Genomic DNA, 13,159 nt, shown 5'->3' with positions numbered 1-13,159 from the left:
TCTGGTGAAGCTAGCGCTACGGAGCTTACTGGGAAGTGGCCTTGTGTCGTAAATCTGTTAGCTCGGCTAACCCAACAGGATTTACAACCCCCTTCAGTACGCCCCCTGTGAGTTAACAGAAAGTAGCAGCAAAGCTACACGAAGGAAAATAAAAGGCTCACAAAGAAAATGGTAAATGAATTAAGTCCCCTGAACTGAACTAGGTACCCACCTCTAACAATAACTGAGTAATAACTGAAAAGAAAACACAGAGCAAGGAATGAAAAAAGAACAAAGGACAACAGAACAGGGAATTAACGGAACAAAGCAGGAAAGCACAAACAAGGGCTAACTGGAACTCGGAAAAGTTGGGAATTCAAAATAACGCATGGTCTGCGGTCAGTGAAAGTTGCTAACAGCATCTGAGCAATTGACAGACTGTTAAATACTGTATATATGGCTCAAGAGAACCAGCAGCCAATCAGGCTTCCCTGAGTCAGCACTTCTGCTTCCTCTCTTGTGATCTCCTGCGCCTGCATGACTCCCACTGAGCTTTCCTCTTGAGACGTCTTCTCAAGACAAGTGAAATCCCAGCCTCCTCCTGATCAGAAATCATGTCTGGCAGCTGTTCCGAATCCTCAGCTCCAGAGTCTGGTCTCCCAGTCAAATCCTGTTGCCGTGCCTCTGAGCCCTCACTAGCAGGCGAATCCTCCTGTTCCTGCTCTGACTCTTTTGAGTCAGAAGTCTGAGCCATGACACCTGAGCCATGACAATGTGCCCATCAGATAAGTTTATGGTGGGCTCATGAACACTGAAACCTCAAAGGATCAGGATCAAGGTTGCTTTACACTCATAAGCTTGTCTGCAACATGCACGCCCCACTTGCCCTTAGATGATGTGTAACCACAACCACAGGTATGCTGGAATTTGGAATTATTACAAATGGTGCTGATCACTGTGCTGCTAATCTCCTCCAACTTCCTGTATAGCCATGCATTCTCTTGCAAGAACTTTAACAAAGTTATCTTTTATCGGGTCCTGAGCACCTTAATGTACGAATATCTCTCTATGCATAGGAACTCCAGAAAATGCCCTGGATACCAAAGTTCTGTCTCCTGAAGAGGAAAATCTAGAAGGATCAGCAGTCCCAGCAGCACAGGAAAGACCAGGTACACCACCACAGGATGAAGAAACTGATGCAGATCAATGTTTCCAGGCTTCAGAAGGTGTGGAGTTTATCTATTCTAAGATATACAGGAGACCCTCCTTATCCATGGTTTCATGGGTTGCAGTTTCATGTAGCCATGGATCGGTCTTAAAAACCCAGTTTCTTTATCCATGGCATGAAATATAGGCAATTTTTGCCTATCCAAAAAAACCTATTTCCTGAGCGTCCAGCATTAACTTCTGATGTCATTTCCAGACGCCAAGTGCAGAGCCATTTTGTGGCTCTTTTTTGGTTTTTGTTTAAAAATAAATTAAAATGAAAAATAAGAGGATTTGTGGGATGTGGCAGCATTCCTGGAGACCTGGAGAACAAGGTACTATGCTTTTGTACCCTTATTTCTGCCCCCGCCTTGCTTTTTTAGCAGTTTTTTAAAGCTCAAGGAACCTGACCTCCCAATCCTGATAGGGGTTACGTTATCTTTATTCGCGGTTTCATTATCCACGGAAATTGGTGGGAATGGACCCCTCCCCCCGCTAATAACGAGGGTCACCTGTATCTGTAAATCAATGTTTGCTGTGGAACAACAGTTTGTTTATTAGGGATATTTATATGAGCACTACCTGAAATTAAAATGAATAGCAGAGTATGTGCAGTGTTCCCTCTAGTTTTTATAATCAGTGAGCAGAAAGATTTTTGTTCTGGGCGGCAGTATCAAGGCAGTGTGCACACATAACTCTCCCTCCCTACCTCCCTCTCTCACACATACACACACACAGAGAGAGAGAAAGAATTAATGTGCACATTTTAAAAAAATTTCCCCCCACTGCCTCAAAAGGTTTTAATTATTTTTTTTAAAAGGCTGTGGTGGCGGCAGTAGTGTGTGTGTGTGTGGGGGGGGGGTGTTGGTGGGGAAATTCCCCCTTTTGCCCCCTAAAGATTGCCGCTGCCAGTGGCAGGTTGGGGCATGGTGGCAGTGGCTGGCTGCAGGGAAGGGGGCGAAGAGCAGAGAGTGCCCTCTTTTTTACCTCTGAAAGCCTGCCACTTTCAGTGGCGATTTGGGGTGCAAACTCCTTCCACCTCCTCTCCTCTCAAGTGACTGCATGTGCTCTGCTGTCTGCAGCCCATTTCCGCATTTCCTTCCATGTGGAGGAAAGCCAGAAACAGGCTGCCAAGCAGAGCCTTTGCAGTCACTTGAGAGGAGGGGAGGTGGAAGGAGCTCCCTTCCCCCCATCCAGAGGGTGATATGGTCATGGTGGGGGTAGGACATGCCAAGTGAGAGGAAGGCGTGTTGGCTATATTAGAGTCATCACGCTCTCTGGTCCTTCTCCCATCCAAAGAGACCCCAGTAACTCTCACAGCAGCCAATCTTGCCTGAAGCTGGTACTATTAAATGCCGGGTCCATCAATACTAAGATCACAGCCATTCAGGAGGTAATCCTGGATGAGCACACAGACCTGATGTGCATTACGGAGACCTGGTTGGATAAGCAATAGCAATAGCAATAGCACTTACATTTATATACCGCTCTATAGCCGGAGCTCTCTAAGCGGTTTACAATGATTTAGCATATTGCCCCCAACATTCTGGGTACTCAGTTTACCGACCTCGGAAGGATGGAAGGATGGCTGAGTCAACCTTGAGCCCCTGGTCAGGATCGAACTTGTAACCTTCTGGTTACAGGGCGGCAGTTTTACCACTGCGCCACCAGGGGCTCATAAGGGGGGAGATGTAAATCTCTCCCAGCTGTGCCCACCAGGTTTCTGGGTGCAGCATCAGCCAAGGCAGGGTGGGCGGGGAGGTGGACTTGCCCTGGTTCATTGGGAGACCATCCTGCTCACCAGATTCACTGTCCACCATTCTGACTAGTTCGAGTGCCTGCATGCAGTGCTGGGATCACAAGACGAAGTTGGGATTCTGTTGGTATACTGCCTACCCCGCTGTCTAACAGTCTCCCTGCCTGAGCTGCTTGAGATAGTCTCACATGTGGCATTGAGGACCCCATGGCTGTTAGTCCTGGGGCACTTTAATGCCCATGCTGAGGCTGCCTATTCTGGTGCAGCTCAAGACTTCATGTCTTCCATTATGATCATGGGCTTGTCTCAACTATTTTCTGGTCCCACACGTGTGGCAGGCCATACACTTGACTTGGTCTTTGGGTCAATGGGGGACAGTGGTGCTCCGTGGACAGTGGAGGAGGCTTCAATACTGTTACCATGGACGGATCACTATCTGGTAAAGATTGGACTGAGGGTGGACCCAAAACACCTCTGCAGGGGTGGGGGACCAGTTAGGATGGTCCACCCTCGGAGGCTTATGGATTCTAATGGATTCCTGATGGCTCTGGGGAATTTCCTGCTGAGAAAGTGGACAATCCTGTTGATGGCCTGGTCTCCATCTCGTCTGAGGAGATGGGTCGGGCAATTGACACGGTTGCACCTAGGTATCCTCTCCCAATCTGCCGAGCCCAAGCAACTCCCTGGTATATAGGTGAGTTGCGGACAATGAAGCAGGCTGATAGATGGCTTGAGCCTTGTTGGTGGAAAAATCAGAATGAATGCGACCGAACACAAGCTAGAGCCCATATTAGGGCCTACTCTATGGTGGTGATGGCGGCAAAGAAACCCTACTTTCCCACCACTATCGTGTCTTCTCAATGTCATCCAGCAGAGCTTTTTGGAGTGGTTCAGGGCCTCCTAGGTCCCTAAAGACCATCAAACAGAACCCTTGGCAGCCCACTGTGACCAATTTGTTTTACATTTTGCGGATAAAATTGCTTGCATCCGTTCTGACTTGGATGCTAAGATTTTTGTGGTAAAATCCATTTTGTGGTAAATCCAACATCCATTGGCAACTGAATGTTGCCAATGCACCGTCTTGTCTTTTTATATTTGATGGTTTTCAGATTGTGTTGCCTGAGGAAGTCGGCAGGCTGCTTGGAAGGCTGGGGACTACCACGTGTGTGCTTGACCCTTGCCCTTCATGGTTTGTGGAGGCTTCTATGGGTGGCAGGGGTGGTGAATGTCTCTCTAAGGCAGGGGTGGTGCCCCCTCAGCTGAAGGAGGCAGTCATCAGGCCCCTCCTTAAAAATCTCTCATTGGACCCAGATGACCTGAATAACTTTTGGTCCGTTTCTAAACTCCCCTTCTTGGGCAAAGTGTTGGAGAGCATGGTGGCATCTCAGCTCCAGGCTTCTGTGGATGAATCTGATTACTTAGATCCTTTCCAATCTGGCTTCCGACCTGGATATGGGATGGAAACTGCCTTAGTTGCCCTGGTGGATTACCTACACCAGGAGATAGACAGAGGGAATGTGACTCTGTTGATTCTACTAGATCTCTCAGCTGTTTTCGATACTATCGACCATACTATCCTCCTGGGACATTTATCTGGGTTGGGACTTGGGGGCACGGTTATACAGTGGCTTCGCTCCTACCTTGAGGGTCATACTCAGAAGGTGGTGCTGGGGGATGCCTGCTCCATCCCCTTGCCTTTGGCCTTTGGGGTGCCACAGGGATATATTCTGTCCCCCATGCTGTTTACCATCTACATGAAACCTCTGGGAGAGGCCATCCGTAGGTGTGGGCTGTGGTACCATCAGTATGCTGATGACCAGAGGCGTATCTAGGGAAAACAGCGCCTAGGGCAAGCACTGAAATTGTGCCCCCGGTCCAAACATCTGACACCCAGCTTTCAGATAATTTTACCATAATATCAGCTGAAAAATACAAGTCAAGCTCGTTAATCTTTTAATATTTCAAAAACTATTTAGCAGTGGACATAGCCAAACCAAAAGATGCTGGAAAACTACAAATTTCAGTATGCTGGGGCTCATGAAATACCCAAAGACTATCTGGAGGTGTACTTGGAAAATTAAACAGAAGTGCCTGTCTAATTCCCTACTATGCACTGTGGCATCTTTATTATATACGTTTTAAAAATAAATGGAGAATTTGACTTTTCCCAGATACTCTGAAAATAATTAAAGGATATGCAGAGTAAACTGTATCACTGCTTGGAATATATTCTAGTATTTCAGAAAGACAGTTAAAATGAGAGCAAGAGAGCAAGAAACTCCCAGTGGGCCTTAATACTAAGGATTTCACACTGATTCAAAGACAAACTCACCATTAATAGCCATATGATTAAGACATCACATTTAACTCACTTATCACAAGAAGCAAAGTAAGAGCAAATGAATACAATCCTAAGCTTCAGCTCAGTATTCACAAGCCTTGATTCTCTGTACATAGTGCCGAATTGAATATGTGTACAGTGACATATTATATTAAATTAATATTTTTTTAACCTTTAGCCCCTTTGGGGGGCTTCCTAAAGGCCGGGGGGAGGGTCTGCAAAGGTTCCCTCTCCCCCCCACCAGCCCCTTAATTTACCGCTGCAGCCCATCCTGGGCTGAGGGCCTCGCGGGGACCATTTGAGCATGTGCTGTGGCCATTATTAAAAAAAAAATTTTTTAATTGCTGCCAAAAACAAAATGGCTACCTCTCATGCTCAATTGGCCTCTGCGGGGCCTGGCATGGCCATTTGAGCATGCACAGTGGCCATTTTGTTTTCGAAGGCCATTTTAATTTTTTTTTTCAATTTTTAAGAATGGCACCCCCCTTCAAGTGGCGCCTGGGGCATGTGCCCTGCCTGCCCCACCCTAGATATGCCCCTGCTGATGACACCCAGATCTACCTATCTTTTGTGTCAGCAGACACCAGGGAGGCAGTGGATGCTCTGAACCATAGCTTGGAGGCTGTTCTGGACTGGATGGGAGCAAACAAACTGCAACATAGTCCAGAGAAGAAGGAAGTGCTCTGGGTTGGTAAAACAGATTATCCAAGTAGTAAGATAATCTGGTCTTGGATGGGGTAACACTCCCTCTGAAAGACAAAGTCTGCTGCTTGGGAGTGCTTCTGGACCCAGTGCTGTCCTTGGAGGCACAGATTGCAGCGGTGTGCAGAGGTGCCTTTTACTCACTATTGCTGGTGCGCCAGCTATGACCCTACTTGGAGAAGTTGGACCTGACCTCAGTCACTCATGCTTTGGTAATATCCAGATTGGACTACTGCAATGTGCTCTACATGGGGCTGCCCTTGAAGATGGTTTGGAAGCTTCAGCTGGTTCAGAATGCTGGTGCAAGGATGCTCATGGGTGCAAGTTGCTTCATGAATATCACACCCATCCTACAGCAGTTTCATTGGTCTCCAGTTTGCTTCTGGGTTAGATTCAAGGTACTAGTCTTGACCTTTAAAGCCCTATATGCTGGCTTGGTGCCGGGGTACCTGTTGTACCGCATTTGCCCATATGAACCTTCCAGGGCCCTCCGTTCATCATCTCAGGCCCTGCTTATGGCTCTGCCACTAATAGAGCTCCAGTTGGTAGTGGCTAGAGACAGAGCCTTTTGGGTTCTGGCCCCTCGGCTTTGGAACACCCTCCTTGAAGAGCTTTGCTATGCTCCCTCTCTCAGTGTTTTAAAAAACAACAACTAAAAACACTTCATTTTAAAGAGGCTTTTTAATGTTTCACCTGTTGCTTATATCTGGTAGGTTCTTTAGTCTTTAGTTTTTATAATTCTTAGTTTTTAGCTTTTTAAAGAATTTAATTTGAAATTTTAAAAGCTAATTCTGATTGTGGTTTTGGCTTGGATTTTTCACTTGTTTAATTTGGTTAATTTTATCATTCTGATTATTTTATAAATGTTGTGAGCCACCTCAAGCAGTAATTGGAGGGGCGGGGTATAAATATTTCAAATAAATAAATAAATAAACCCTGCCACACTGCACAGTGGCTGGCTTTCAGAGGTTAAAAAAGGGGGCAAAGCCTGCTGTGCCCGGCCAGCGGGGAGGGAGGATGTGGCGGAAGGAAATGGGGCATTGCATTCCGGCCAGGGAGAGGGTGCCGGGCAGTTGGGTGGTGGCGGCGGCTAGTGCAGCAAGGACTGCGCACCCTCCAGAAACTGCTACGCGGGGGCCTGAGGGTTTGTGCGCACGCACGCACCTTAGAGGGAACAATGGGTATGTGTATTTTTATAGATCTTGTATTCAGACAGCTTGGTTTTGCAGTCACTTAAGTTCAGTTTTCAGTTTATAGCAGTGACACAGAAAAGCACTCAATCCAGACAGATACTTAGGCTGCCCCAGAGGCTTGCACACATCCAGTGGGACTTTGCATTTTTCCTTGAACAGCAGACTCCTATAGTCCTCCCAAGAAACTCCCCTTAAGTTTCAATAATGAGTTAGATACAGCACTCAGACATGTTGCTGAAGAAATATAACTCCAGAGTCCCACTAGGCATACGGAGCTAGTCATATGTAGGTGTATGGCCCAAGATGAATCTGAGATTCCCGCCTTGGCATGGGTTCACACCTTCATGCTAATGACAGTAACTCCCATTAAATCTAGAATGCTTGTGTGAACCAGGCCATAGTTCTCTGAACTGTGACCTCCATTCTGTAATCTCTCAGACCATGTAACCAGTTGGATGAATATTTGTCACATTAAGGGGCTTAGGTGCACGTAACTCTGCATAGAACGATAAAATCACTTCATTGAAACCTGTAGGATGAGGCAAGTTTGAAACTCAAGTCTTGCTCCTGCAAGTAGATAAAAGGATAATCTATATTTTCTTTATTTAGGAATTTTTTACCCCGCCTTTCAATTTCAAAAAGCCTCAAGATTCATAAACCAAAAATGACATAACACTTGAATCTCTTTTTTCATCATTGCTAGTCTCATTGATTTAATGTGCTAAATGGTCATGGTGGGTAGTGTAGGAAGGTGGGCGTTGCAGCTGGGTGCCATGTGGAATGTCACCTGTGCCCCTTCTTTTAGAGCAGCTGCTGTCATGCAGTGCAAGTGTGCAAGTGATGACGAGTATGCACTGAATGGCTTCTATTCTATCCAGGAATTGTGTGAATGTAATGCATAATTGGATGGTCATATTGTGCTGAGGTGTCAGGGTGGGGCAAGGTCTGCATCCACCTCCTGCTCCTTCTTGGCCAATGGGAAGGAAGCTGCTGCTGATGCCAAGAGGCTGTTCCAGTCTGCTGGCAGCACAAAGCATGCTGGGAAGGCATGCATGTCCTTGGAGGACTTTCCATAGGGGGGAAGGACTTGCAACCACTGAGTTCAACAATGGACCCAGGGCTGCCTTGATCATGTTTTCCCTGGGTTTGCAGACCCAAACAGAGGTGTTGCTCATCTGCTGTTGATGGGGTAGGAGCTTGCTTGCCATTCTGCTCCCTTGGTTGTGTGAACAAGCCCAACATAGTGTAATGGTTAAGAGTCAGGCTAGGACCAGGGAGACCAAGATTTAAATCTTCTCTCTGCCATGAAGCTTACTGGGTGACTATGTGTCAGTCAGTCACAATCTTTCTGCCAAACATACATCACAGGATTGTTGTGACAATAAAATGAAAAATCATGTATGCTCCCTTGAGCATCTTGGAAGAAGGGCAAGTAAAAAATGTAGTAAGATTAGGCCAGCTGTCACACCAATGCAAAATGTGATGCAGGGATATATGTCAATGCAAATATTTAGAGTGGAGATGTCCAGTGTTTAAACTAGTCTCTTTACTAGATGAGTTTACTAAATTTACTAAAATCTTGCTCCTCCTCAGCTTCCAGATGTCAATCTGTAAGCAACAACTTCTGTTTAAATTTTCTTTTCACAATCTGGGTTTGATGTTTTCAGTGGTTCCACTTGAAACATGTCAACAGCAATATTTATATGTGTTTTGAACAATGAAAAGAAGACATATATTTACTTCTTGTCTTAATTTCTAGCCTCTGAATCAAGAGACAGTGCCTGAGAATGTTTGGAGGTAACATATATGCATTCAGTTTTACCTTTGACATATCTGTCTTGTGACTTTGCTCAGCAGAATATAACTGCTTATCTCATGGATTTAATATGCTCAAAGGCTTATATTCAGGTTGTCCAGTCATATTGGTCTTAGAAGCCTGTTGGATCTGATATGTGTTAAAGAGATCTGGAGGGAGGAGATTTCTTTATTGGCCCGAGCCACAGCAGAAGTGCACAGGTAAAGGAGCACTGCTTACAGCACAAGTCTATGTGAATTCAGACCCACTGTATTCAGTAGAGTTTGACTCCTAGTAAGTGTATTCAGGATTGCAGTCTTGAGTCAATGAACTAAAGCCATAGTGCTGGGGATGATGGGAGTTGTAGTCCAACAACATTTGGGGATGGGAATTTTGCCCAAGAAACTTTGCAGGTCAGGAACCTTTACACTAGACGAGACACCCTCCTGAGGCTGAAACCCGAAGAACAACTCTTTGCAATTTACAACACACTTTTAATAAGATTTATAATAACTTAGATATGACACAATATGGGTTTCTGGGTTATATATAATAACTTATATATATCCTAGGTTTTTGAGAGGGGAGCTGGTCTTGTGGTAGCAAGCATGATTTGTCCCTTTAGCTAAGCAGGGTCCACCATGGTTGCATATGAATGGGAGACTAGAAGTGTGAGCACTGGAAGATATTCCCCTCAGGGGATGGAGCTGCTCTGGGAAGAGCAGGTTTCAAGTTCCCTCCCTGGCTTCTCCAAGATAGGGCTGAGAGAGATTCCTGCCTGCAACCTTGTAGAAGCTGCTGCCAGTCTGTGAAGACAATACTGAGCTAGATAGACCAATGGTCTGACTCAGTAAATGGCAGCCTCCTATGTTCCTATGAAACCTGCTATGACACCTTCTAACAACACACTTTTAATAACCTCAAAAGGCAAGAATAGAGGCATTGATTTGATCAAGGACCAGAAAATGAATAGGGAACAATAAGGACCTGGAAAATAGGAAATATTAACTACAGGGAGGAAATCCCTCCCCACCATGGGTTAGGCTGATGTATTATGCAATAGCTTACAAACTGGCTTTCAGCTACCTCCAAATTCACCTTCCACCCACTGGCTGAATAGTTTTGTGTTTATTCTGTAGGGAAGAAACCTTACACAGGGCTTAGGGACAGGAAAGGTTGTGTACTGCAGGGGGCTGATGTGGCAGGCTGCTAAATTTCAGTTAATGATTCAAAACTTTCTCTGTAGGTTTCTAGATACAATAATTTGCCTAACCCACTGTTTCCCCCTCCACAGCACTGAAGTTCCTGACATATTCTAAGAAATGTTTAAGATGATCATCCCAATGAAAACAATGAAGTCTGTGTTTTGTTCAAGGGAAACTCAACGTATTTTGCAGGAAACAAGCATTATGTCTATGGCTCATGAAAAGCAACAGATTTTTAAAGGCATGTCAGGACACTCAAACTATAATGTTGCAATTCTTTCATTAGGAATAACTCTGAACTATTTTAAGATGTTAAATCCATGAACAGATTATCCATTGTGCCAAAATTCAAAGTAATGTAGAGTGCAAAAGCAATACTTCAGCCACAATTTAGATTGCACACCCCCTAGAAACATTAGAAGATCTAACAATAATGAGTTGTGTACTTATTACAGAAACATTTTGAAATTCCACTTTTCACCCAGCGATTTTTTTTAAGGGACAAGCATTTTTTTTAAATCAAGCATTACAGCATTTTCTGTAGAAAAACTATTGAATATTCTGGACAAAATTATGATTTATGCTGCTGTATTTTTGGAAATATTAAAATTCCATGAGACAATATCTACATATGTATGTGATTGCTGTGTAATATGACTGAATACCATAGTGAAAACTGATCAGTAGTCCAAAAACCTTCAGTTTAGGATGGGAATTAAGATCCTTTACATTTTCACTTGTGCCCTATAAAGAATAGAAATTGCAAGTTAAGGTGCCCATCTTAACTTCTGCACCATATGGTTATAAAGGTTATAAAGATTATAAAGACTTTGTACTATCTGGTATAGGATGATGGCTTTAGAAATGAAGCTCCATGGACCTGCACTTTGCCTTGACTAAAGGCAAGATATATACAGGTGAAACTCGGAAAATTAGAATATCGTGCAAAAGTCCATTAATTTCAGTAATGCAAATTAAAAGGTGAAACTGATATATGAGACAGACGCATTACATGCAAAGCGAGATAAGTCAAGCCTTAATTTGTTATAATTGTGATGATCATGGCGTACAGCTCATGAAAACCCCAAATCCACAATCTCAGAAAATTAGAATATTACATGGAACCAAGAAGACAAGGATTGAAGAATAGAACAATATCGGACCTCTGAAAAGTATACAGTGTACTGTGCTTGATTGGCCAGCAAACTCGCCTGACCTGACCCCATAGAGAATCTATGGGGCATTGCCAAGAGAAGGATGAGAGACATGAGACCAAACAATGCAGAATTGCTGGCGGCCGCTAATGAAGCATCCTGGTCTTCCATAATACCTCATCAGTGCCACAGGCTGATAGCATCCATGCCACGCCGCAATGAGGCAGTAATTGCTGCAAAAGGGGCCCAAACCAAGTACTGAATACATATGCATGCTTATACTTTTCAGAGGTCCGATATTGTTCTGTTCTTCAATCCTTGTCTTCTTGGTTCCATGTAATATTCTAATTTTCTGAGATTGTGGATTTGGGGTTTTCATGAGCTGTACGCCATGATCATCACAATTATAACAAATTAAGGCTTGACTTATCTCGCTTTGCATGTAATGCGTCTGTCTCATATATCAGTTTCACCTTTTAATTTGCATTACTGAAATTAATGGACTTTTGCACGATATTATAATTTTCCGAGTTTCACCTGTATATCTCCCAAATATTCTTGCTCTCCATATGTATACTACATTTAATACTTACACTGGCCCAAAGAAAAACCATTTGCTTTTTTTGCAGTGATATGTGTCAAACAGAAGAGGGCACTAGATCAAAGATTGTAAAGGTTGATGGGAAGCTCCTAAAATAAACTAGCAACAGACCTGACAAAAGACACTGTGGATAGGAATGTGCAATGTAGGTTTTTTTGGTGGGAAATACTGACGTGATTAAATACATCTTAAAAGAAATGCACAACCTAATTGTTCTTTTTCCATTGTGCACTGGCCTGATTTGCAACATGTCTGAGTGGTGATGAATTTGTTTACAGTTGTTTTGTTGTCCAAAACGGAGCATTGTATTTCTCCAGAAATCCATTTATGATAGAGATAATAAACTGACATTTGGATGGAAACCACCCTGAGGTCCCCCCACTTGACGCATATCACCATCAGCTTCACCCTTTCCCATACATCATAGACTGCAGCAGGATTTGTTTAAAGGGATTAAACTTTATAAGCCTAGTGAAATGTTTAATTGCTACTCTAAGCAACGAAGGCAAGGCCTTTGCAGAACTTTTGTGATGACTGAAGTTCATTGTTCCCAGAATCCTCCTGTTGATAGAGTGACAGGGACTGTTAAGGTCAAAACAGATTTGTGCCTTCTGCTAAAAGGTTTTCCTCTTAATTGGCTCACTTTGAAATGTGTGGTACTCTTCCTTTTCCCTTACAATCCACATCATCATATGTATTGTCTATAAGTCTGGAAGTCCCTAAAACACAGACATTTAATGAAAATAGCTAAGTACCTACTGCTTGCTCACTGTTTTTATCCTTTCACTTTAAAGGAATATGGCTGAAAACCAACTTCATAGACAGCATACTCCTAACGCAATGAAAGGCTCTTTGTCCAGTGGGTTCACATAAACACTTTTCTCTAATCATGAAACAATTTTTTTCTTAGGCCTCACTGAAAACAGAGCGTGTCACAAAAATAATTCCAAAGAAATGTTAGGGTTATCTGTACAATAGCTGTGAAGTTCATACTGAAGTCACAGTAAAGAATGATAAAAACAGCAATCAAATGGTGAAAAAGGTAGAGCCCTCCTTTGTAGTCAAGACAACCAAGTGTAAAAGGGGAATGGAACTTATGCTTGTACTAGCTGTGTAGAAATGGGAATATCAGCAAGTACCACTTTGTTCAACCTGTGGGACAAGTGGTACCTGCCAAAATGTCCTGTTATATACAGGTGCATGTGAAATTGGTCACTTTATCTGAAG

The 13,159-nt window shown here is 43.8% G+C and overlaps 1 protein-coding gene across 4 annotated transcripts in view; it reads left to right on the top strand.

The window, feature by feature from the left end:
- Positions 1 to 10,801, top strand: part of MGARP (mitochondria localized glutamic acid rich protein) — a 43,123-nt gene extending 32,322 nt beyond the window's left edge. For 3 of the 4 annotated variants that reach the window (XM_053255692.1, XM_053255688.1, XM_053255691.1), the window contains exons 5-7: positions 1,056 to 1,205; positions 8,937 to 8,974; positions 10,267 to 10,801. In XM_053255692.1, the coding sequence (XP_053111667.1) occupies positions 1,056 to 1,205; positions 8,937 to 8,962 (176 nt within the window). In that variant the 3' untranslated portion in view covers positions 8,963 to 8,974; positions 10,267 to 10,801. The remainder of the gene's footprint in view (positions 1 to 1,055; positions 1,206 to 8,936; positions 8,975 to 10,266) is intronic. The other variant, XM_053255689.1, reaches the window with a different exon arrangement.
- The last annotated feature ends 2,358 nt before the right edge of the window (positions 10,802 to 13,159 follow it).

This window comes from Hemicordylus capensis, chromosome 5, assembly GCF_027244095.1.
Source record: "Hemicordylus capensis ecotype Gifberg chromosome 5, rHemCap1.1.pri, whole genome shotgun sequence".
In the NCBI taxonomy this organism is placed as follows: domain Eukaryota; kingdom Metazoa; phylum Chordata; class Lepidosauria; order Squamata; family Cordylidae; genus Hemicordylus; species Hemicordylus capensis.
The sequence above is the reverse complement of the archived record's forward strand: the minus strand, read 5'-3'. Positions and strand labels throughout refer to the sequence as shown.